This window comes from Monodelphis domestica, chromosome 3 (assembly GCF_027887165.1).
Source record: "Monodelphis domestica isolate mMonDom1 chromosome 3, mMonDom1.pri, whole genome shotgun sequence".
In the NCBI taxonomy this organism is placed as follows: Eukaryota; Metazoa; Chordata; class Mammalia; order Didelphimorphia; family Didelphidae; genus Monodelphis; species Monodelphis domestica.
In genome coordinates, this window is record NC_077229.1 from 255,323,056 (window position 1) to 255,350,514 (window position 27,459).

At 33.9% G+C, this 27,459-nt stretch overlaps 1 protein-coding gene across 6 annotated transcripts in view; it reads left to right on the plus strand.

Annotated features, from left to right (window-relative positions):
• Positions 1–27,459, plus strand: part of PTPN2 (protein tyrosine phosphatase non-receptor type 2) — a 107,846-nt gene that overhangs the window by 70,316 nt on the left and 10,071 nt on the right. For 4 of the 6 annotated variants that reach the window (XM_007487741.3, XM_007487742.3, XM_007487740.3 and 1 more), the window contains 3 exons: positions 11,288–11,497; positions 14,416–14,577; positions 24,751–24,944. In XM_007487741.3, the coding sequence (XP_007487803.1) occupies positions 11,288–11,497; positions 14,416–14,577; positions 24,751–24,944 (566 nt within the window). The remainder of the gene's footprint in view (positions 1–11,287; positions 11,498–14,415; positions 14,578–24,750; positions 24,945–27,459) is intronic. The other 2 variants (XM_007487743.3, XM_007487744.3) reach the window with 2 other exon arrangements.

Consider the following 27,459-nt stretch of genomic DNA (forward strand, 5'->3'; position numbering starts at 1 on the left):
TTTTATTTAAATGTTTCCTGGTTATCTCTTTTAATTGAGTTTATTTTTAATTTGTCTGAAATCATGATTAATTACTTCTGTTTTTTTAAACTTCAGCTGAAGTATAATAGATTCTGCTTTATATGTTTATTATAATTCTATTTGTGTTTCTGTTTCTAGTGTGACTTGTAACAGCATAAATTTTTTTTTTACTGTTTTATATCTATTCTGCAATCTATTTTATGGGTTCTTTATTTTTGTGTGTTGTGTGTATCTTTTACCACATTGTTAATTCTTTTCCCCCAGATGTTATTTTATCATTCATTTTCCCCCCCAGTTTTTCCAGTTACTACTCTTACCTCCTTCTTTAACTCTTCAGTTCAACTTGCCTCGAGAAGTATGAACCCACATTCACAGTTATGATTACTATGTCTCCAAACTGTGGCTCTATATGAATTGTTTCTCTCTGGTTGATTGCAGTATTTATTTGACCTGGTTAGAGCTCTGAAATTGGGCTATAATATTCCTGAAAACAGATTTTTTTCAGTTTGGGATCTCTTTAGGCAGTCAGTGACTTTTAGAGTCTTTCAATTTCTATTTTACCCTCTGGGTCTAAAATAATGGGTCAGTTTTCCTTGGTAAGTTATTGAAATATGATTTTTAAGCTCTTTTTGGTCATGGCTTTCAACCACTACAATAATTCTTATGTTGTTTTATCTCAATCTATTTTCTAGTTCAGTTGTTTTTTCAATGAGCTATTTCATATTTTCCTCAATTGTTTTCATTTGTTTGACTTTGTTATATTGTTTCTTAATGTCTCATGGAGTCATTAGCTTCCATTTGTTCAGTTCTTATTTTTAAGGAATTATTTTTCTCAGTGAGCTTTTATACCTCTTTTTTCATTTGGACAATTCTGTTTTGTTTTAAGAAGTTCTTTTTTTTTCAGTTCTTTATTTTTGTGTGTTGTGTGTATCTTTTACCACATTGTTAATTCTTTTCCCCCAGATTTTATTTTATCATTCATTTTTTCCCCAGTTTTTCCTGTTACTACTCTTATCTCCTTCTTTAACTCTTCAGTTCAACTTGCCTCCAGAAGTATGAACTATTATGATTATTTCCATTGTTCCTTCTCATCATCAAGCTAATATTTATTTTTAAAATTTTTATTTTTGTCATGAAAAATACATTGCCATATTGGTCATTGTTTTAAGAGCAAACTTCTACATAGCCAAAAATCCCAAAATAAAACCATAAATGAATGCATTAATGTGAAAGACTACTCCAACAATTCTTTCTCTGCAGGTGAAGAGCATGCCCTATCATAAGCCCTTCAAGTTTGTCCTACATTGCAATGCTGAGAATAGCCAAGTTTTCACAGATAGTCATAGTACAATATTGCTATTTTTGTGTATGTTCGTCTCCCAGTTCTGCTTATTTCACTCAGCATCAGTTCCTGCAGATCTTTCCAGCTTTTTCTGAAATCGTCTTGCTTAAAAAAATTTTTTTTTTAATTTTAAAAACATATTTCCCTGTTTACATATTTCATTTTCTTTCCTTTCCCTTTTCCCTTCTTGTTCCGGGATCCAATAAGCACTTCCACTGGATTATACAAATGTTATCACTTATACCTATTTCAATATTACTCATTTTTGTTACAGAGCAGACTATTGAAACCAAAGCCCCAAATCATATATCCTTATTAAAAAAAATAAGCCATTTGTTTTTCTTCTATGTTTCTACTCCCACAGTTGCTTCTCTCTGAATGGAGAGCATTCTTTCCCCGCCAGCAGTGCATCAGTGTCCCAGTTTTGCCAAATCCTCTCCAACATTTATCACTTTCCATTACTGCCAAATTGGCCAATCTGATAGGTATGAGGTGGTACCTCAGCATTGCATTTACCTAATCAAGATTGATTTAGAACATTTGATTATTGATGACCTTGATTTCTTACTCTGAAAATTGCTTGTTCATATCCATTTATCAATTAGAGAATGGCTCATATTCTTATAAATTTGACTTAAGTTTGCTATAAATATGAGAAATAGACTTTTATTAGAGACACTTATTGTAAAAATTGTCCCAGTTTGTTGTTTCCCTTCTAATATTGGTTAGATTCATTTTTTTTATTTAATGTAATAGAAATTGTTCATTTTATATCTTATAATATTCTCTGTCTCTTCTTGGGTTGTAAATTCTTCCCATCTCCAAAGATCTGCTAGGCAAACTATTCTGTCTTCCCCTAGTTTAGTTACAGTTTCATTCTTTATAGTCAAATCATATATCCATTTTGACCATTTCTTGGTATGGGGTGTGAGATATTGGTATATATCTAACTTCTGCCATACTGTTTTCTAATTTTCCCAGCAGTTTTGGTTAAATAGTGAGTTCTTATTCCAAAAACTAGGATCTTTGGGTTTATCAAAATTATAGGTTGCTGTTGTCTTTTATCCCTATGGATTATTATTATTAATCTACTCCATTGATCTGCCATTCTGTTGTGGTGGAAATTTATTAGCAGAGACGCCAAAAAGAAAAAGTCTCTTAAGCCAAAAAGAAATAAGTTTATCGAGGGAGGGCCAGTCCCACAAAAAAGCTGGACTCTGAAGACCCAGAAGCTTATGAGTGACCTCCTTATATACCCAAAAATTTGTACAAAAGAATCAATGATTTTTTTTCTCATAATATTTATATTTACACAAGTATGAATCAAGTAAAATAAAAATAAAGCCTAGAGTAAAGGAGACGAAAAAATCAGATAACTTGGGTATGTTTGAACCACAACTTCACATAGTAGAAAAAAGGGTGGAGAAATGTCAGAAAACTTCATTCTTGCTGTATGGTTCTTCTTAGAAATGATTCTTTCAGAATTAAATGATTGCTATTTTTAGAAACATTTAATACTTAAAGGTTTGAATTATTAATTGAATACTAATTTAGTTCCAAAAGAGCTAAACTACTAAAAGAATAAAACTCTCAAAACTCTAAAATAATTTAAAAAATTGCTTCATATAGAATTAAATTAGGAAAAACTGCTGATTCAATGTAACAAAATAACTGAATTTTGGATAATCTGCTAATATTAATGTAATCGTGAAGGCGGTAAGGAATTTCACATTCATACTGTTGCTTAGCCAATACCAGATTGTTTTCATTCTTGCTGCTTTATTATATAGTTTGAGATCTGGTCCTGCTGGGCCACCTTTATTTACATTTATTTTTCCATTAGTTCGCTTGATATTCTTGACCTTTTGTTCTTCTAGATTAATTTTGTTATTTTTTCTAGATCTATAAAATAATTATTTGGAAGGTTGATTGGTATAGCACTGAATAAATAAATTAATTTAGGTATTATTGTCATTTTTATTATATTAGCTCAGTCTAACCATGAGCAGTTAATATTTTTCTAATTGTTTAGATCTGACTTCATTTATATGAAAAGTGTTTTGTAATTGTGTTCATATAATTTTTATGTTTGCCTTGACAAGTAAATTACCAGGTATTTTTTATATTGTTTAGAGTGACTTTAAATGAAATTTCTCTTTCTAACTCTTGCTAATGGACTTTGTTGGTAATATATAGAAATGCTAATGATTTATGTGGGTTTATTTTGTATCTCACAACTTTACTGAAGTTATTATTTCAGCTAATTTTTTAGTTGATTCTCTAAGCATACTATCATGTCATCTGCAAAAAGTGATAGTTTAGTTTCCTTATTACCTATTTTAATTCCTTCCATTTCTCTTTCTTTCCTTATGTGAACTCATATCACATAGGACTTTACAAACCTTTAATAGCTGTTGCACCATTTGGGTATCCTGATCTAATATCGAGGTCGTAAACCCTAATTATGAATATGGTCTCTTAAATAGGATTGTGCTGTTATCCCTGGGGTAACTTGTTCTGTTGATCAAAATTTGGGTCAGTTACTAGCTTGTTTCACTTGGATTAGTTGATCTAAGTTATATCATTCAGAGGTTGTTTTGTACTCCAAGGTCACCCCAACCAAAGATTACAATTTAATAATCTTGTAGGTTTGTCATCTGGATATTAATTGATGTTAATGTTTGCTAAAGCTAGCATTTCTAGTACAATATTAAATAATAGTGGTGATAATGGGTATCTTTGCATCATCCCTCATCTTATTGGGAAGGCTTCTAACTTGTCCCCATTACAGATGAGACTTGCTAAAGTTTTAGGTCGATACTTGTCATGTTAAGGAATGACCCATTTATTCCTCTGCTTTCTAGTGTTTTTAATAGGAATGGATATTGTGTTTTGTTGAAGGCTTTTTCTGCATCTTTTTGAGATAATCTTGTGATTTCTGTTAATTTGGTTATTGAAATGGTCCTGAGTTCAAATTTGGCCTCAGTCACTTCCCAGCTATGTGATCCTGGGCAAGTCACTTAACCCCCATTGCCTATCCCTTACTGCTCTACTATCTCAGAACCAATAAACAGTATTGATTCTAAGATAGAAGACAAGAGTTTAAAGAAAAATTTTAAATGAACCCTGCATTCCTGGTATAAGTCCCACCTTATTGCTGTAGTTTCCTTGCTAGTATTGTATTTAAAATTTTTGCATCTATATTTATTAATGAAATTAGCCTATAATTTTCTTTATCTGTTTTTGTTCTTCCTTGTTTAGGTAACAGTATCATATTGGTTTCATAACAAGCTAGCATTTATTACACAATTAATACATTCAGGTTATATTTCAGGCTTCAGAGAGATTCAAGACAACATCCCTGTCTTCAAGGGTTTAATCCTATAGACACATAAATAAAAAAAAAGATAATGAAACATCGCATTGTTAAGTAATAGATAGTAATACTACAACAATTAAGAGAAAAAATAGTCTCTAAGGTCAAGCATAATTAGATAAATCCTTATGCAGCAAGTATTTGAACTGGTCCCAAGTTTATTTCATGTAGGAAAACTTGCTTCAGCAAAATTCAGGAATCAATGACTAAGACCTCTTTGATAGAATGAGATGATTTTGGGAAGATAGCATGACATGACAGAGAAAGTACTAATTTGGAGCCAGGGAGAACTGAGGCACTTAACTTTGTGACCACTTAATTTCTCAGTTTTGGTTTCCTAAATTGGGAGTGGAGAGTTGTTAGGATTAAACAAACTGGTATATGGGAAGCACTTTACTTAGCTTTTAGTTCTACTTTATTATTCCTGTAGGGGAATATTAAAAAATCTGAAGTTAGAGAGGTGTGAGGAGGCCTTGAGTGCCATGCTAAAGACTTGAGGGACTTTATCCTATCAATATTGAGAAGGCATTGAAAGTTGTTTTCATTTGTTTGTGATAAGAAGAGGGATGATATTTTAGGTAGTAAGTAGTTTGTAGGATGAATTAGAGGCATGAAATAGTAGGCACATAGGGAATCTATTGAGCTTTTTATTTTAAGCTTGATTTTAAATCTTTTTTAAATCTGATTTTAAATAGAAATAAAGCATTGACTGAAATAATGAAGCCTGGAAAGGTGATCTAATTTTGAAGGGAAAAGATGATTTAATCAATCAACAAGCTTTTATTACATACCTACTCTCTACCAGGCACTGTGCTAAGTGGTAACTATACAAAGAAAGGTAGAACAAATAAAAAACAAAATCTAGTCCCTACCTCAACTCTCAATTAGCTCACAGTTTATGTTGAGTTATAGTTTAACTTTGCATTATATTTCCATCCCCTCTTCTTGCAAATATCAGTCAAAATATCAGGACAGGAAGAGTAAAATTTATTCAAGTAAATTTTTTTTTCATTAAACATATGGCTCTTTTTACCTCATAACCTCATGAGCTTTCTTTTAGCTCTAGGCTATAACATTCTCTGAGCTTTGTTTTTAGCATCTTATTTCAATAGGATAGGGGGAAATCAACCAAAATTAAATTGCTTTGGGGGCAGGGGATAAACCTTCAATCTTTTCTTCTGGGAGAAAAATGCACTGATTTTTTTCAGAAAACTATTAGTGAGGTGGACCAGATTATATAAACAAACATGAGGATTTCTGGGAACTGTCTTTGAGTATCCATGATAGCCTGACCTGAATTGAAAAAAAGTCAAGGAACAGTGGTTGTGAGCCAAAATTATTCAGACAGAGAAAATAAAACAGCCACCCAAGACTAGAGGAACAGAAGGTTGCAAAGCCAGGATGTGATGCAATTGCACAGCACATAAACAGTTTGTGAATTGGGCCACAGGAGAAGATGCTACAATCTTAATAAGTTGCAGGCCAACCTCAGAGAGCACACTATGATGATTGAAGACCTGTAGAAAATGAATGTAGATCCACATCACTCCGAAGGCATTAATATGAGTTAGGCTTGAATATTCTTGTGTCTTTTAAAGAGATTCCTAGGTGAAACAATCTGAACTTGCAGTTGGAATTTTATCATTTAAGGTTCACGAAATAGTAAGTGTGAAAAAAGGTTTGGGAACGTATATCCAGAACCAAACTTTCTAATGTTCCAAATCAAAACAATTAGTAGTGAAACATAACCCTTCTGGTGCGGCAATAAGATTTTTGGTCTTTTCTATATGTGATTGGTTACAAAATAGCTCCTAAGATTCTATCATTTCTACTAAGGGACATTGCCTTATAGCTTTCTTGCACTTATGAATGTAGAAGAGCTCATAAATGGTACTGTTTAGTTTTATTTGTTGAAGTAACTGATTAACAATTTGGAATCTCCCGGTCAGTAAAAGTAGATCTTTCATATATTATTTTAATCTTCCTTATGCCTTGAAAATGACATAACAGCATGGAACTTGTTAACTCATGGATACTAACCAATTGCTGGGGAAAATTGGAAAACAGATGGAAAGAAATTATGTTTAGACTAGCATTTTAAATGGATATGTTTACTGAATAAATCATATTTTTTAAAATTTAGAAAAGAGGGGAAGAATTCTCTACCTGATCATACAAGATAAGATTAGCCATTTCAGTTGTACACATTGTAAAAGCTTTTGCTAAAGCAAAACCAATAAAGTAAGGATTGGAAATTAATTTCCACCAAATACAGGTTCAAAACCCACCTCTAAAGGGAATTGGTACAAAAAGAATTATTCTCCAATAGTAAGAGTCAGAGGACATGAGGCAGCAGTTCTCAAATCAAGAACTGCAGTCTATCAATAACCATATGAAAGAATGTTCCAAATCACTGATAAAAAGAGAAATGCAAATGAAAACAACTGAGGTTCTACCTCAATTCTATCAAGATTGGTAAAACCAACAGAAGAAAATTATAATTGTAGGAATTGTTACAGAAAAGTAGGCAGACTACTGTAATGTTGGTCAGAGCTATGAATTGATGTAATCATACTGGAACAAGAGTTTGGAACTCTACTCCAGAAGGCACTACAATGAACTTGCCTTTGACCCATTAATATTTCTACTTGGCAAAGATGTTGAAGACTGATGAGTACCCATGTGTAGCTAAAAATTTTATATGTGCTTTTTTGTTGTAACAAAGAACTAGAACCAAATTTTGGTGTACAGCTATAATATTGTACTGCAGGACATGACTAAGATTTGAGCCTAGTGACCAATCATGCCTTCAAAAAATTGATACAGCACACCTCCTGCCTCTTGACAGAAGAGACAGGCTAGAAGGGCAAATTGAGGCACATGTTTTCAGATAAGCCAATCTTTTGATGTGTTTTACTTGACTGTACTTATTGAATTCAGAGAGAGCTTCCTTTGGGGAAGTAGTGATGGGTAGTGATAGTGATGTGAGAAAGTGCACAAGAAAAAAAAAAGTGGAGCATCATTTAAACATTTAAAAACTTACAGAAGAAAAGTTTAGAAGATGACACAAAGTACAGTTTTGAACTTTGTTAAATAAAGTTACTAGATTTTTTAAAAGTACTTCAGGTGGTCATGATTTCATATACATTATATCTTTTTTCTTTGCATATTGAAATGCTTTCATTAATCTTTAAGCTCATAATCAGTTTAAAAAAGTTTTTAAGAACTTAATATCTTCCATCTTAAAGCAACAAATACTGTTAATGACTTCCACCAAAAGCTAGAAATAAGTGAGGACTGCAATACATTTTCTGGAAAATGAGTAAAGAGTGAGAGGAACCAAAGATTTGTAGACTGTATAGAAGTTTTCTGCAATGCGTCATTAATAATGGTTTCAAAAAGAAAATTGGGAAGTGAAGCATTGAATGACATGCCTGGAGAAATGATGTCCCAAATTTGGGAGAAGATAACCAGAGTTATGAAAAACCCTTTAAAAAGACATGAACATGAATAACTACTGACTTATTTGCCTATTTCCCTAGCTTTATAAAATTTTAGAGGCATTGTCTCCCCCCCTTCATTACATTTATATATTACCCACTACCTATATTCCATAAATATCTCAAACTCAACATGTCCAAAACAACTCATTATCTTTCTCCCCCCTAAACTCACTCTTCCTATTTTTCCAACTTCTCTCAAGGACAACAGCAACATTCTGTCCCCTAGGTTCTTGCCTTCAAGGATGTGTTAGTTAGCTCTTTACTCTGATCCACTCCACTTATCATTTGCCAACTCTTGTCATTTCTACCTCTATGACATCTTACATAATCCCTTCTCCACTTATAGGCGTTGTTAGAGTTCCCACTTTCTTTGCGTCTTGTCTGGATTATTGCAACAGACTTTTAATTGGTCTCCATTTTTCAGGTCTTTTCCCACTCTACTCTATCACAACAAATAGCTATTAAAGCTATTTTCTTCAAGTTCAGGGGTAGCCATGTCTCTACCTTCTCAGTAAACTAGAGACTTCCCATTACTTTAGGATCATATATAAACTTCTTTGTCATTTAAAGCCCTTTACAAAATGATTCATCTACCTTTCCAGTAATAACAAATCACACTACTTTCTGTACCTTAATGGTCCAGCCAGACTGATGTTGCTGTTCCTTACACATAATATACCATCTCCTTCCTTGATGCCTTTATATTGAATGCCCTGCATTCCTATAATACATTTCCACCTCACTGCCACCTCCTTGAATACTTTATTAGCTTAAAAATTCTGTTTGAGCTACACCTTCTAGAGAAGACCTTTCTGATATCCTCCAACTGCTAATAAGTACTTCCCTCTAAAATTTAGCTTGTATCTAATATATTTTGTGTGTACTTATTTGTGTACATCTTGCCTCATGATGGAATGTAAGTGCCTTAAAGACATGACTGCTTTTTTTTTTTTTTAGCCACAGTGCTGGCACATAATAGGTACTTTTAAATAAATTTTTATTTATAACTTGAGGCCTTCTGACCAATTAAAGCATGAAATAGGAAGAGCTAAGTTAAAAAATAATCATGATTATTGTGTTGGAAATCAAGCATAAATAAAATTCAGTGAATGATCCTCTAATTGGTGAAGTCCTCCAGGTATTTTTTTAATTGTTATTTTTTACAGTTGACTTTTCAGGGTCTCCTAAGTGATATTTATAGCATTTAAGAGTTTAAACTTATTTATATCTGCCCACTAAAAATTGGAGTGGATGATAAACTCCTGTTGTCTAGATTATTACCTATATATAGCTGTATAGCTATATACCTATAATGCTTTTGTATCAGTATCCCCATCTTGGACTGACAATTCATATGAATATTGAGCCCAGGTCTTTACAAATGATAATTGATTTTGCAGGCTGTATTGAAGGAAAGGGAAAAGTTAAATAACTAACTCTGAGGTTCACGGGTCTTTGACCAGAAAGATAAACTTAAATATGCCCATTTTGCCATATAATTGAAGTTCAAGTAAAAGGTGTAGGAAGTTGAAAACTTTCACTAAAGTGATTATCTTTCGGAATTTGCATGTATATCTAAAGGAAAGTTTGGGAGGGATAGTAGAGGAATGCAGATATCTAGATTTTAGCAATTTTGTTTATTCTGTTTAACTTTACATTAACAATTATTATTGGCAGCAGCATTTACTGAAGAAATTGAAATAGTTTTTTGAAAGTCAGTGTGGAGGGGGCAGCTAAGTGGCTCAATGGGTTGAGAATCAGATAGGAGATCCTGGGTTCAAATGTGGCCTCAGATACTTCCCAGCTGTGTAACCCCAGGCAAGTCACTTAATCCCCATTGCCTAACCCAATGATGGCAAACTTATGGCATAGGTGCCAAAGATGGCACTCAGAGTGCTCTTTGTGGGCATGCTCTTCTTCCTCCCTTCCACCCTAATTTCATTACTAGAAAGGCAGGAGCTGCTCCCTTCCCCCTTTCCATGTGCCTGATGACATCCCCTCACCCCTCTGCATAGCAGCACAATAAGAGTGCACAGTGGGTAAAGTGGGTGGCTCACAGGTGGCAGATCTGGAGGGGAGAGTGGAGTGCTTGGGACACTTCCTACCCCTGCTCTACACTTGCTGAGGACGTAACTCATCTCGTCTGCCCTTTCTCCCTCCCCTATGTATATGGCACTCCATCTCTGAAAGGTTCACCATCACTGGCCTAGCCCTTACCATTCTTTTGACTTGAATCAATACACAATATTGATTCTAAGATGAAAGGTAAAGATTTAAAAAAAAAATTAGTGAGGATGTTTTGAGGGATCCTTTTGGAAAACAGAAGTAATTCAGACTGGTTAATTACTATTCATTTTGATAAATACTTTAAAGCACTGAATGTTATCATCTCTAAAAGGTTTAAGCTTACTTAGTCTGTTCATGAATAAGATAAAAGATTCAGTTTCCAGTGAATCATTTTAAAGATGCTTCTACACTCCCTGACTTTGCATTTTTGTCACTATTTCTTTCAAGTTTTCTATAGTTGTTGTAAAAGCATAAAATATTAGTCAAAGAAGCAAGTTGAAAGTTCTAAGGAACTGTTTTTTAATTATTTTGACCAAATTTTGACTGTTTTTTAATTATTTTGATCTTGATAGCATCTTTAGAAATTACTTATTAAGTGGATTTTCATTTGTTATTATTTTGGGAATAGTGATAGCTATTGCCAAGAGTATTCATTAAAAAGTTTTCCCCACATCTTAGAAAAGCAATTAATTGATTATATATTGAATGGGAAAATTAGGGTTCAGAGGAATTAGTTACAAAAATTAAAGCCAATATTTAAAGCATGACAATCAGAATTTTAGAGCTAAAAGGACTTTGAATTACCTAACTTAGTCTCACATTATATATGAGGAACCTAAGCCCAGAGAGAGATTAATTGATTTGTTCTAGGTCACAACATTTTTGAAATATTTGATCTTTGTTAAGCAACAAAGTGTTTTAATAGTCAGATTGGGCCAAATTAACTTTTTTTTCCTCTCTTTAATTTTCATGTTGTAGAGTGGTGAGATCAGGTTAATATCTCACTTTCATTATACTACATGGCCAGATTTTGGAGTCCCTCAATCACCAGCTTCATTCCTCAACTTCTTATTTAAAGTTCGAGAATCTGGTTCCCTGAGTGATGAACATGGACCTGCAATAATTCATTGTAGTGCAGGCATTGGCCGGTCTGGCACATTTTCATTAGTTGATACTTGTCTTGTCCTGGTAAGTGCTTTTTAAAAATATACTATTTGTTTGATATGATTTGGGTTTTACTTTTATGTTTAGGTACAAGCTTAGATTTTATTTCTGAAGAACTTAGTTTTTATAGCTATTGAATAAAGGGGTGAAAAGATCTTTTGTAGTTTCTTGCAGTCTGTCCCTCTCCACTCCCTTCTTTGTTTTAAAGAACACAATTTTATTCATACTTCTGTGGTATGATTTTTGCCTGATACAAACCACTACATATGTTTCCTAACGTCTTTTTTTTATCCTTTTAATCTCTCCAAACTCCTGTCCCCATCCTTGCCCTGGCTAAGTAGAATCTTATACTGTCACCATGGCTTGTTTACCTACCACTGGTTAAAGGAGAGAGAGAAAATCCCTTGTAATAAATATGCATAGTCAAGGAAGACAAATTTTCTTAGTGGCTACATGTCTCTGAATCTGTCATCTCTGTTGTGAAAAGCATATTTCTTCAATGGTCCTCTGGATTCATGAATGACTATTGTATTGATTATAGTTCTTACAACTTCTTAAAAGCCATTTGTCTTCATAGTGTTCTTGTTATTAGATAAATTATTCTGAGTTCTTTACATTTCATTTTTCGCTAGTTTATAAAAGTCCTCAGAATTATATTGCATGACTGCACATGTATAATGGCTACCATACTGCTTGCCTTTTTGATGAGGGAGGGGTGGGAGGGAGGAAGAAAACATGGAATTCAAAAATTTTTGAAAGAATATTTTAAAATTGAAAGTAGAATTGTCCATTTTTATAATATAGACATAATAGTGTAAATTGTTCTGGTTTTGCTCACTTCACTATACATCAGTTTATATCTTTCCATTTCTCTTTGAAAAACATCCATTCACTCATAACAGCACAGTTCTATTGTGATTCATTCATATGCCATGACCTCTTCAGCCATTTCTCAGTTGTTGGATATCACTTTAATTTTCAGGATGGATATCAATTTAATTTTTGCCACCTCCAGAAAAAGAAAAGAAAGGGAAAAAAAGCTGCTATAAAGATTTTGCTTTCGTATAGGACTCTTCTTCCCCCTGCCCTGCACCCCTCCCCCCCCTTGATATCTCATTTTTTGGTATACTCCTAAGCAGTGGTATAGCTGGGTCAAAGGACAAGCTACGTTTAGTAACTTTATGCATACAATTCCAAATTACTTTTGGAATGATTGTACTCATTTATGAACCTTTGGGTTCATCAGCAACAGTTAATCAGTGTGTCTGTTTTCACTAGCTCTTCCAGCATTTATCATTTTCCTTCATTGACATCTTTGCCACTGATGGATGGCATCTCAAATTTGCTTTTCTTTAATTTGCATTTCCTGAATTAGTAGTGACTTAGAACATTTTTTTTCAAATGTCTATAAATAATCCTGGGTTTCTTTCCCTTGAGATATGCCTGTTTATAGCTTTCAAATCCTTAGACCAATTTGATGAATGGCTCTTACTTTTCTAAATTTAAATCAATTCCTTCTATATCTATATACCTATATCTGTATCTTGTCCTATCTATATATATTAGATCTTTGCAAAGAAATCTGTTGCAAATTTTCCCCCCAATTTTGTACCCTTTTATCTTAGCTTTATTAGATTTATTTGCATAGAACATTTTGAATTTTATATAATCAAATTATTTTCTCTCCTGTGATCCTCTCTGTCCGTTGTTTGGGGATTAATTTTTCTCTTTAACATGAATCTAATATGTTTATGATAAAAGGTTTATAATCCTTTATATGCAGACCACATATGCATTTTGAGCTTTTCTTTGTATAAGGTGGATGTTGTGGATATAAATATAATTTCTTCCATACTGCTATCCAATTTTCCTGGTAGCTTTTGTCAAATAATAAGTCTAGTAGCTGGGGACTTTTGTGTTAATCAAGAACTAGGGTACTAGATAAATTTGCTTCTGTGTTTTATGTAACATCTATTCTAGTACTTGATGTATTTTTTACCAGAACCAAGTTATTTTTGAAAATTACTGCTTTGTGAAATCTGGGATTCCTAAGTCCCCTTTATTTCCCTGTTTTTCCCCCATTATTTCTCCATTATATCCCAAGATATTTCATCTTGACCTTTTCCTTAAAATGTTTATTATTCTTATTATTTTATCTTGTTCTATAAAGTAACTTCTTAGTCATTTCATTTTATAGCCCTGAGTCTATAAATCAGTTTCTTAAGATATAAGTTTTGTTTATATCTCAGGAATAATTTTCAAATAGTGCATGCATTTTATAATTATTTTCAGTAGAATCTCCCTTTTGGTTATTTACTCTTTTTTTTTAGCCTTTACCTTCTCTCATAAAATTCACACTATCAGTTCCAAGGCAGAAGAACAGGAAAGGCTAGACAATTGAAGCTAAGTGGTTTGCCCATGGTCACACAGCTAGGAAGTGTCTGAGGTCAGATTTGAACCCATGACCTCCCCTTTCCAGGTCTGGCTCTCTATCCACTGAGCCACCTAGCTTGCTTCCACCTTGTTATTTCTTAGTACTGTATAAAAATGCCAATCACTTTTGTAGATTTGTTTTATCTTCTATTTGATTGAAACTGTTGTAGTCAGCTTGCTAATCGTTTGTGTGTGTATAGCATATCATATATATGTGTGTGTAGAATATCACACATAGAATTAGTAGGACTATCAGTAAAAATTAGCTTAAACACTAGTACTCACCAATAACTATTGTAAAAGAAAACCTGCTTTAATTTATTCTTCATCTTAAAGAATGTTTTTCAGCTCTGAGGCTGATTAATATTCACAAAATTACCCGAAGCTTGAAATTTATAAAATTTTAACAGGAGCTAATGAATTTGAACTATGTTCCCTTATTCATATCACTAAGCTCCTTATTTCCTCCAATAATAATAACTTCAAAAATATTTCAACCTTCTTTGCAGATGGAAAAAAGAGATGATCCTTTTTCTGTTAATATTAAGCAAGTATTAGTGAATATGAGAAAATTTCGAATGGGACTTATTCAGACTCCAGATCAACTAAGATTTTCATATATGGCTGTAATAGAAGGAGCAAAATTTATAATGGGAGACTCAAATATACAGGTAAACTTTTATGGGTAAAAAATGTTATATATCTACATAAATAGAACCATATAAGATAGTTATTACATATCTTTACTATAATATAGTAACAGTAAGTATAATTGCTATACTTCCCCCAAAAGCATGTTTGATATGACAAACTTATTGATTAAAGAAAAACCTCAAATTTTATTATGCCCTTATATTCTGTTGGAGAACTCAGATTCATATTAATTCCTATGTATTATTAGTATCTTTGACTTCTCAGTTTTTTCCTTTTTTTTTTTAAAGGAAACTGTTTTGCATTGAAAATGATTGCTTTTTTTCAGAATTAAATGAATTCAAGAGTTGTTCGTTGTGGGCCACTTTTTCAAGTGAACTTTACCAAAAATTCTTCTGAATAGATATTTCATTTTGTTATAAATTTATTTTAATACCACATAGTGCAAAGTACTCTGTAGTACATGTGTACTATATAATACAAAGACTTTTGTGCTATGTATTAGGAATTTCCTATGTATTCATGTGTACTATATATTATAATTTTACATATGTAAAATAAGCAGTCATTCAACAAATCCTTGTGGTTTTTGCCTTGAATTCTGACCTTTGATTTGATGTTATTCTAATCCTAGTAACCTGGTTTACTGTTTTTTTTTTGTTGTTGTTGTTGTTTTTATTACCAGCCATGTTTGGAATACTTTAGGAAAACCATCTAGGGTTTATCTAACCAGACAGTTAACCTTCAGTATTTTAGTAGGTAGAGTTTCAAGGGACCTACATTACCTAATCCAGCTATCTCATGTTACATATGCATAAATGAGGAAATGAGACTGAGACTTGAAGTGATTTCCCCCCCAAGGTCACCCAACTACTGGCTGTGAAATAAAAGGCAATTTTCAGGTATCTGGTGGGACATAGTGACGAGAGTGCTGGACTGGAGTCAAGTAGATCTGAGGTCAAACTAGCCTCAGATACTTAATAGTTGTGTAGCCCTGGAAAGTCATATAACCCTATTTGCCTCAGTTTTCTCATCTGTAAAATGAGAATAATATTATCTTCCTCATAGGGTTGTTATGGGGATCAAATGAGTTTGGGTTTGTTTTTTTTTAGCTGCTTAGCATAATGGCTGGCATATAGAAAGTGCTCTATTAAAAAATATCTTATTTTCTCTCTCTCTCCCCTCATTTATAGGTGTTGGTTTCTGTTTTTATATTAGCCTTTCAGTTAGGACAGGCTATCTTTCTTCCTTTAATATGTTATACTTTAAAAATAGTATTAAGGGAAAACTATCCGAAGAGAAGCATTGGATTAACCAGTGTCATTCATCATTAATAGAGTGCCAGATTTGTATAGCACAGCATTTTTACCAGACAGAAAAACTAAAAGTCCTTTCCTAAAAATCAGGTAGCTAGAAAAAAAATGCAGTAGAACAATCAGAAATTAAATGCTTTTTTAGAATTGAAGTTTGAAAGTGGTTGATAGCTAGTAATTTTTCATTTGGGGGAAGCATGTCTGCTTTATGTGTACAATAGATTGGGGGTGGGAAAGGGTATATTTGAGAAAGTGAATTTTGATAAATAAAGCTAGCAGTTTACATTGAGCAACATGAACTAAAACACTTAACTGATCATTTATTTTTCTTTATCCAACATTTCTTCCCCAGCACTTGAACTCTTAGTACAAAGGCTGTGCCTCCAAACCAGATTTTCCTGGCAATTTTTTAGTTTTTTTTAATATGTATTTTCTATCTTCCACACTTTTAAACAATTTGAGGAAATACTGGGGAGATGGGGTTGTCTCTCTCATTTGTTTGTATGATGACTAATGTGGTTTTGATTTGTTCACATGTTCTCATTCAGAGCTCTGACCATAACACACATTTGTATAATGAATGTTCACAGTTTGTGTCTATAAAAATTTTTCTATATTAAATTGGTCTGGTACAGGGATCAGACACAATCAATCTTTTTTTTAACTCCTTACTTTCCACCTTAAAATCAATACTGTGTATTGGTTCCAAGGCAGAAGAGTGGTAAGGGCTAGGCAATGGGGGTCAAGTGACTTGCCCAGGGTCACATAGCTGGGAAGTGTCTGAGGCCAGATTTGAACCTAGGACCTCCCATCTCTAGGCCTGACTCTCAATCCACTGAGCCCCCTAGTTGCTCCCAGACACACTCAATCTTAACTTCATTAGTTCCATTCTCTAAAAAGCTTAGCTAAAGTCTCCATACAAAGTAGCAATTGAAAATGTACTGCAATATATAAGCAGGAAAATCACTGACCTTCTTATGACTTAATTGCTCTGGAGAATAGGGATTTAAAAAGCTACTGTGAATTCCATGTTATCTGATTCTATATTTTAAGAATCTTGAGGGAAAGCATAGCAGTTTTCTTCCATTCCTGACAGTATTTCAACCCTTAGCTATAATAGAGTAACTTTCAGTGGTCTTGTTGGAGATGCTTTTTTTCAGGACTGAAAACTAGCACATGCTACTTGTCTCCTTCCCTGCCCTCCCTTATTTCCTTTCCTTTATTTATAGTTTAGAAATACAGCATGTATGATTGTGTGACTGGTTCTCTTATAAAATTACCATAACATTCTTTCCTTTTCTTTTTTTAATCCCAGTTTGGAGAAAAATCATCGACATCCTTGATCTTTCTGAATAGTTTCCTTGAAGTCTTTGTTTTGTGATATGCAATAATCTTTCCAATAGTATTATTCATTCTGAAGTATTTGTTTTCCCTCTACTCTCAAATATTAGCTTAGAGAAGTAGACATTTCTATTGCGGTGTATGGGTCTTTTGGTTCTATATGTAGGGTAAATTGAGATAAATATTGAATCTGAAGATTTAAGAAGACTCAAAGACTGTACCCTTTTTTTGTTGTTGTACACATACTAATTGGTACTCTAACTTCTCAGGTGTTTGGGGTAGGGTAAAAAATAGGGACATTTTCTTTAGGGAAGCCTCTGTGACAGTGGCCTTGGCCTACCCAGGTAATGCACAGGTGTTATATGAACTAATAATTGGTATCATTGTATTAGCAGACTCCCATTAGTCTATAATTTTCAATATTATCTGGTAAATTGTGTAGATCAACAGTTCTCAGACTTTTTTGGACTTGGGACCTAAGGACTCTACCATAGTGCTTTAGTTTATCTACTTTTTGTTTATCTTCTGATATTTATCATATTAGAAATTAAAATACCTTAGTATTATTATGAAATGGTTTTGACTTCATGGGACTAAAATTCCCTGAAAGGGTCTCAGTGACTGTCTCTATCTGTTAGTCAGTCAGTAAACATTTATTAAACCTCTACTTTGTTCCAGATTCTATGCTAAACACTAGAGATACTTAAGAAAGCAAAAGATGTGTCTCTGCCCTCAAGCTAAAAGGCTAGGGTGAGGTACTTAGTGTAGGAGCACCAAGAAGTCTTACAGCTAGATGGGAAAGAAGGAAGTAAATGCCCTGGGCACCCTCCTTAAATGAAGGGTTTGGGAGTTGGTCTTGGATATCGACCCTCAGTAATCAGTGAAGGAGGGGGCCCTAAGGATAGGGGTCCCCAGAAAAAGTTTGAGAACCATTAATCTAGAATACAGCACAGCACACCTTCAAATAGAGGCTTTCAGTTACATTGTAAGGTTTTGGTGTCAGCTTCATAATGAGAAATGTCAAAGTCAAGCAAGTTTCTTTTTAGCTTGACTGGTTGTATTCTATAGTTGCTTTTTCTTCAAACAGCAAGTCAGCTTGAATTCCAGATTTTTATAAATTCTTTACTAAGATTAAATGTTCCATTTCATTGTTTTTTTACTCAATACTCCTTTTCTTGATGACAAATTTAGAGTTTGTTCTATATTCTGGGAATTGGTCCAATAAGATTTTATTTCTAGCATAAATTGACTCTTACTGGCATTTTTTACTTTTGTCCTGGTCAAACACAATGTTTCAGTGAAGGGTAAAATAATACCTCAGATTTACCCATATAAATTCTGGGAACTATTTAGCATTCTTATTGGGTATCTTACTTAGCCAAATGCAAATAGTCATTGGTTTTCTTCTGCTTTTATCTCCCTGTTTTCACTGCTTTCTCACTGATGGGACTGAGGGATGGCCAGCAAGCATTTATTACGTCTTACTAAATGCCAGACACTATGCTTAGCACTGGGAAGCTAAAGAAGAGCAAAACCAGTTTTATGATAAATTACAGATATATGAGAGACTGTGAATATAAATCATTAAGTGCATAATGACCTTACATAGCATATGTTACAGTGTTAGAATTTCCCATAAGCGAGACTCACTGAAATACTTTTCTTTCTTTCATGTAATGACATAAATCTTAATTGGGCAGTATTAGCTATGTTAGCAAAAACTGATGCAGAGGAAATTAAGTGCTATATTCCTGTAAAAGAATATTTTCTATTGTTTTGTTTTTTATGTTACTTAGACATCACTGGGCATGTTAGACTGTGGCCCAATTTAAAACATGACTCTTATCTCCCTTTACTATCAAAAATGACAATCTTTTGACTTTAAGAATTATTTTCCTTTCTAAAAAAGCCTGAAAAAAGTGGTAAGAGTAGTTGCTAATAACTTCAACAATTAAAACTAAAACATTGTCCTATTTATAATAAACCTACAAACATTTACTAGGCACCTGCCATGTACCTTGTACAATTTTAGTTTTTGAAGATACAAATTTAAAAAGGAAATAGTTCCTTCCTTAAAGGTGTTTACATTGTATTTGGGGGGGGGGGGAACCAGAACATTAATTAGCATATTGTAAAAAATGCACAAAATAAACATAAGTTTAATGAGGGGGAGGATTAGCAGCTAGAGAGATCAAGAAAGTTTTTATACAGAAAGGATTGCTAAAGGACAGACAGTATTGAAGGAGATGGGATTCTTACATTTAGGGGGTGAATTCATAATGCATTCTAGACATTGAAGATCCCCAATTCAAAGGGACAGATGCTGATGTGTGACTTTGAGAAGCAACAAGAATTCCAGTTAGGCTAGAATGCTGCAGAGTGTGGGAAGGGAAGTAATGTACACTAAAGTTGGGAAGTTAAGATGGAACGGCATAATGAAGAGTGTCAAATTTAGACAGAGAGAGAAAGAGAGTCAAATCTGACCGTAGCCACTTATTATCTCTATGACCCTGAGCTAGTCACTTAACCCTACTTGCCTCATCTGTAAAGTGAGCTACAGAAGCAAATGGCAAACCACTCCAGTGTTTTGGCCAAGGAAGCCCCAAATGGGGTCATAACTTGTGAGACGCGACTAAAATAAATGACAACAAAAATTGCAAGCTTCATTCTTATGATAACTTGTTTGTTGTACTGCTTTAAGATTTACAGAGAGCTTTAGGTTCAGTATCAGAAAAATGAAATTGAGAGTAGTTAAACGACTTGGCACTAATTTCTGAGGCAGAACTTGAGCCCATAACTTCCTGGCCCAAGTTCAGTTGTGTTTCCATAATGTCAGGTTTCCTGTCATAAGATTTTTACCCAAGTTCAGTTGTGTTTCCATAATGTCAGGTTTCCTGTCATAAGATTTTTACCTATGTTATTCCATTTAATAATTTCACAAGAAACCTTGAGAGGTGGTATACTGTCCTCCAGGTATTATTAACCCAATTTTTTAGATAAGTAATGAAAGACTTTTCAATTAAACTAATACCACTGTTTCTAATAACACATTTAGTTCGTGATTTTTCTTAAAAGCTCTTATGAATGATTCTGTGATCTAAAAAGATGGTTTTTTTTTTACTTTCACTGCCATATTGCCCCACTTAGCAAATAAGTCTATTTGTTGACTTAAGTTTTTTAGCTCTTTTAGTTTCCTGATTATTGATTTATATTTTTTGTACACGAAATTATTGTCATTGTTGTCATTGTCCTTTTCACCATCCTTCTATTTGTCAGTATGTCACTTGTTTAAGGGGGTCAAGTATGAGTTTGTTTAAATATAAGCAAAAGTGGTATAGCTTACAAACCTTTTACCTTTTTCATGTATTGCTCCTAATCTCTATTTTCCAACATATTCTGTACCATACTTGTTTATTTCTGCCTTTTTTTCACTGATGTCAGTATCAGTATGTTTGTTGATTTTATTTTGAGATCTTAATAGTTTCTTTAGATTTCTATTTCTTTTTACTATGTACTACAGATATTGACATTGAGTTAAAATGATTTTAATAGTAATGTCTTTGCACTTGCAATTGCAATTGCATATTTGCAATATTAAAAGAGCATTTGTTCTATGAAATAGTGTTTTCTGTTTACCTTTGGATGGGCAATAAAACAAACTCCACCTGTTCCTTTAATTAATTCTCTTCAAAGAGAACCTGTCAGCCATTCTGCAACTTCCTTCTAGTTACATTTTATAGAGAACTTGTCAAGATTGATATACTTGAGGGCAGATAGGTCTTTAGATTTAGTCGATTTAGAACCAGGCCTAGAGATGGGACTTCCTGGGCTCAAGCTTCCTAATTTTGTGACCCTGGGCAAGTCATTTAACTCCAATTACTAGATCTTACTATTCTTTTACCTTAGAACCAATATTCTAAGATGAAAGATAAGAGTTTTTTAAAATTCCTTTTTAAAAAAAAAATGGATATGCTTCAGATCCTCCAGTATTATATCTATTCATTGGTCACTGTATACACTATCATAACTGCCTAACTGGGGGCAACTGGGTAGCTCAGTGGATTGAGAGCCAGGTCTGAGGACAGGTTGTCCTAGGTTCAAATCTGGCCTCAGCTGTGTGACCCTGGGCAAGTCACTTCACCCCCATTGCCTAGCCCTTACCTGCTTTGGAACCAATACACAGTATTGATTCCAAGATGGAAGGTAAGGTTTTATAAAAAAAATAATATCAATAACTGTCTAACTGGTTAATTAATGTTTAAGCAGTCCAAAACTTTTATGATTATTAGTAATTAACTATAGGAGCAAAATAAAGTCACAGAGGACTAAAGGATTTTTCGTATTTTTCTTTTTTAGAAAGATTACTTAATAATCATAATAATAATAATCAATGTACTGGTGATGAACTTTTCCATACTTAGCTAAGTCTGATCCTTAGACAGTAGAGTTAAAATCTGTTGCTATGGCTATATTCAAAACCTTCAAGAATTCTTCCCTTTAACATTATGAGACAAAATCTTTATTTTTAATGAGTAGTGTGTCTTGTTTTAGACATATACTGAGCTGGCAGGTTAAGTAATTAATATGAAATTTTAAGAGAAAATTTTAATTTGAAAACTTCAAACAAATTTTGGCCTATAGCAATAATTTTGTGGTTATGGGAAACATTTGGCATGGAAAATCTTATTCATAAATGTCAACTGATTGTATCTTCTTAGAATTTCTTAGACCACCAAGATATGTTCATTTAACAACTTTTGTGTCAGAGGGTAGTACTTGATTCTAGGTATTTTTGCTTCAAATGTCATATACCTCTTATATACCTTTTTGGGTCATTTTTCAACTGGTGCATAATCCCTTAGTTTTCAGTTCTTTGTCACTACAAAAAGTGCTGCTGTAAACATCTTTCCACATATGGGACCCTTTCTTTCTTTGAATTCTTAAGGGGTATGGTTTGGTTAAAAGGTAAATACCCTTTTGTGCATGGGAATTGGAGGCCATATTTCCCAAATTGCTTTTCAGATTGGTTACACCAATTTACAGGTTAACAATTGTCTAGATCCCATTTTGAAGAATTTCAATGGCTTTCTGGCCACAGGATATATATATATATATATATATATATATATATATATATATATATATATATATATATATATATATATATATATATATTCTTTCTCCAAGCCATTCCCAAATACACTGGTTTTCTATTTCTTTGAATGCTTATACATGTTCTTAACATATTCTTTTCCTCTTGCTTATCACCATGGTAGTGGTGATAATGAAGAGTTACAGTGACAGGTTCTGATCTCTGTAGTCAACTGTTGGGATCCAGGTAATTAAGAGAGTTTTTCCCAGTCCACTGATAGGCTAGTTCTCAGAACTTTGAGTTCTAGTCCCTTGTAAAGCAGACAAAGCATAAGCACACCTAGATTAAGAGATTGACAGATGCCTTAATCATCTCTTCTCTATAATATAAGGAACCAGATCATACCAAATATTTCATTTTGACCACCATTATAAAATGTGAGATTGCTTTAGTATTTCACCAACAAAATTCCCCTGGACAGGTACATGAGCTAGATAAATGTATTCTACACACTGTTCTTTTTTTTGTTTTTTAAAACAGTATTTTATTTGGACATTTTCATTCATTATTCATTGGAAACAGAGATAATTTTCTTTTCCTCCCCCACCCCTCCCCCTCCCCTAGCCGATGCGCGATTCCTCTGGGTATCACATGTGTCCTTGCTCCGAACCAATTTCCTTGTTGTTGGTATTTGCATTAGGGTGCTCATTTAGCGTCTCTCCTAGATCATGTCCCCTCAACCTCTGTAGTCAAGCAGTTGCTTTTCCTTGGTGTTATTACTCAGTTTGTCCTCTGCTTGAGGATAGTTTTTTTTTTTTTACTCATAGATCCCTGCAGATTGTTCAGGGACATTGTAAAGCCATTAATGGAGAAGTCCATTACGTTTGATTATACCACAGTTTATCAGTCTCTGTGTACATTGTTCTTCTCGTTCTGCTCCTCTCACTCTGCATTACTTCCTGGAGGTTGTTCCAGTCTCCTTGGAATTCCTCCACTTTATTATTCCTTTTGATGATTCTCTTGAGTTCTGTGCTTGGACATCAGATTTTCTGTTCAGGTCTGGTCATTTCTTTACGAATACTTGGAATTCTTTTATTGTGTTGAATGACCATACTTTCCCCTGTAAGAATATAGTATATTTATGATGGGTATTTTATTCTTGGTTGTAGACCTAGTTCCCTTGTTTTCCAGAATATCATATTCCATGCCTTTTGGTCCTTCAGTGTGGATGCAGCCAGAGCCTGTGGTATCTGAATGGTTTCTTCTTGGCAGCTTGTAATATCTTTTCTTTGGTCTGATAATTTTTGAATTTGGCTATAACATTTCTTGGTGTTGTCAGTTCTGAATTAAATACAGGGGGTGATCTGTGGATTCTTTCAATCTCCACTTTTCCCTCTTGTTCTAGGCTATCGGGACAGTTTTCCTGAATAATTTCCTCTAGTATTATGTCCAGGCTTTTTCTTTTGTTGTGGTCTTCTGCTAGTCCAATGATTCTTAAATTGTCTCTTCTTGAACGATTTTCTAAATCGTCTGTTTGGTGAATGAGATGCTTCACATTTTCCTCAATTTTTTCATTCTTTTTGTTTTGTTTTGTTTCATAGTGTCCTGCTGCCTTGTAAGGTCACTTAATTCCAGTTGTTGTATTCTGGTTCTTAAAGATGGGATTTCATCTCTGGCTTTTTGGTCATCCTTTTCCTTCTGGTCTGATTTTCTTTGAAATCGTCTTTCATACTCTTTACCTCGTCTTTCATCTCCTTTACCTCATTTTCCAGCTGGTTGATTTTGGCTTTCAAGACACTATTTTCTTGTTTTAGTTCAAGTGCCTCTGTTTCCAGATGACTTATCTTAATTTTTAAGTTCTTTTCCCAATTGTCTTCAGCCTCTCTAAGTTGTGTTTTGGGTTCTTCCAAAGCCTGTATCCAATTCGCTGGGATTTTTGATTTATCGTTTGCTGATCTCTCCCCCTCTGTTCCATTTGCTGTGTAGAACCTGTCTATTGTAGTTTCTTTCTTCTTTTTCTGTTGTTTGCTCAAATTCACCCCTTCTTTACTCCCCGTATTTGTCTGTGCTCTTGTTGCTCTCATTTTTTTTTTGTTTTGGGGGGGCTTCTATTAGTCTCCCCTCTTGGAGCTTTAACAGAAGATCTCTTGGTGTAGCTCTACACACTGTTCTAAATGCTATTAAGAAGTTCCAGCATAATTTTTTTAGACAAAGAGGAAGTGTTACTAATGTTTGGTTGATACAATCTAAGATTTTTCTGATAAGTAGTGAAGTCTTTTTCATTTATAAATTGGTTAATATTGCACTTTATGAAACACTGGACTGAGGGATTTTTTTTTAAGGTGTCAAGTGACACATTGCTTCCCATTTAGAAATGGTGGAAAGAACATTCCAAGGAAGATGAGGGATTTTATTAACCACTGTGTTGTATTTTTCTCCTTCCTTAGAAGCGGTGGAAAGAACTATCTAATGAAGACGAGGCACCTAACTATGAACATTCACCACCTCATCCAACTAAAATAATTCCTGGAAAGTATAATGGGAATAGGTTAGAGTTAGAAAGTGGCGAAAAAGATGAAAAAATAAACCTTACAGAACTCTCCACCAAGATGCAAGATACAGTGACAGAGAGCACTGAAAGGTAAGTTTCATAGAGTTAATATGCTAGGAAAAAAACATTTCATTTTGCCCTCTTAGACAAATTTATTGAAGAAATCAGTAATTTCTTTTGTATAACCTTGCTTTTTGGGATCATAAGAATCAGAGCATAAAGGTTATCTCCAAATTATTCAACTCACTTCCAAATTGACTTATCCAGCATCTCCTGTATGTAAGCCTGGTATTGTAGAGGATGTAAAAGAAGTATAAAAAACAGACCATAAATTGAAGGAACTTGCTTGAGCTGTAATTATAATATTAATTAAGATAGTACTCTTTTACTGATAGAAACTTGTGAAAGTTAATATATTTTGTCAAGGGTTCTAAAGACTTGTTGAGACTTAACACCAATATTTCTTGTATCCTGGAGTCCAGCTTAAAGGGTTTTTTGACTTAAAAATATGACAGAAAACCCACTTCTTTCCATGACAGCCTATTCTACTTTTTCCTGAATTGACTTGTTAGGAACTTTTTATTTACATGACTCCTGCTCCTAGTTTCACAGGGCCAAGCAGAACAAGCCTGCTTTCTAACCCATTATTCTGGTCATAGTAATTTTTTACTATTTTTTACCTTTACTTAGTCACCCTTATTGGCTTTTGTGTTGAACTTGAAACCAAGGGGAGAACTAATAACTCTGTGGCCATGGGCAAGTCACTTCTCTTTGAATCAATTTCCTTAGTCATTCAATTATCAAGCATTCTTAATATGTCACAGAAAGCTCATGAAGGACTTGCCATATAAAGAAAAAGTAATATCAGGCCTCACCATCAAGTAGCTTGCATTCTACTAAGGGAGATATATTCAAATTCGTGTACACAAGTTGCATGGAGTATATGAAAGTCTACAAAATACTTACCATTGGAGTATCTACCTTACAGGCTTGTGGTGAGAATCACATTAAAGTGATACACTGAGGGGTTACTTACTGAGAGGCAAATCCTTCTATTCTGCTTCTGATACCTGTTAGATATGTTAATGTAAGCAGATCATTGTACATCTTATATCTTGAGGTTTTCTTCTTCTGTACCTTGTGGCTAATTTTATTTGCTCTATCTATACTGTAGAGGGCTTTTGTGTATAAAATCTTTTGTGAGCCTTAAAGTTCTATTCATAGGTGAATATAAATTGAGGAAATGTTCTTTTTAGCATCTATAAGATTACCAGTGTCTCTTTTTTCTCCTGCCAGTCTTGGCATTTAGAGATGTCTTGAGAGGTCCAAGGGAGGGGCTGAATGAAGAGTTCCTACATTGTAATTATAGACCTGCCTGAGGGGACTTCCTGGTCTTTGATCACTGAGAGAGATTATTGGCCATATAATTTATTGGTTTATTAGGCTAAAGCCTAATCAATACATTGATATACTTACCCAGAAGCCAGTCTGAATTTTTAATTGTCATACCAGTTAAGCACAAGCCTTGTTATTTCTCAACAATGTTTCTTGCCTGTGTCCTGTCCTTTTCATATGCCTTGTGTAACAGTTAAATTAGTTTCTCTACTCAAAGTATTATATTTTTAGAGGTTTATTAAGAGTATTAGAAATCAAGTATACAAAATAATAAACCATGTGCCCACGGCTGAAAGCCAAATTCAGAACCCCCACGCTTAGTCTACTCACTACATCCTTACAATCTCTGAGTACAGGAAGAGAGTGGAATAGACGGTACAGTCAGTTTAAATACAAATTGTGATCTCAGGAGGGGATTCAGGTGAGATTATAGGAGATTCTGGGGACTGCCAAGGACTTCTGGGGATTGGAGTCTGGGGTTCAAATCTCCATTTTCACATATTCCCATTTGGTCCTTATTGGGAAAAATTTCCCCAAAAAGGATCATGAAAACATAATCAACTTAAAGATTACAATAATTTGAGGATGGAGGGTGGGGGGACTAAACCAATCATTGCTTGACGCATTAACAAAAAGCCAGTTAGGGGGCAGTCCCCTTTGACATGAAAGTATAGATACAAATAAATGTTCAATCAACCACACCCAAAGTTCATTCTTGATCTTCTCATGCAGCTTGTGGTCCGGAGGCATCTTCATGATGTCTTCTCCAAACAGTTCAGTTTCTGGATTCGGAGAGGTAGCATGTTTCTTAATCTAAAAATTCTTCTCAAAAGGAATTTAAACTTTGCAATTTAAAATAATATTTTTACATTCCCCCCCTAGAGGAGGGTAATTAAAAAACACAGGGATCATTTAGGGATGCATGGCTGAGTTATGAGGTATGTATCAATTGGCAAGAGAAATTAAAAAGACATCAGAAAAATCCAAATAAAAAATAATTTCTGGATGAAAATATTCTTAGTAAAGGAAAAATAAATCTATAACAGGTCCTTGAATCAGGGCCCAATTAAAATGATATAAGCATTACCCAGTTAGTAGCCAGGACTACAGAAAGTTTGCCAAACTATGAAAGACAGAAAAGGGACTAGAAAATAGGAGCCAAGTTTGGGATACTCATCTGTAAGTATTTTCACAAAGAGTATGGATACAA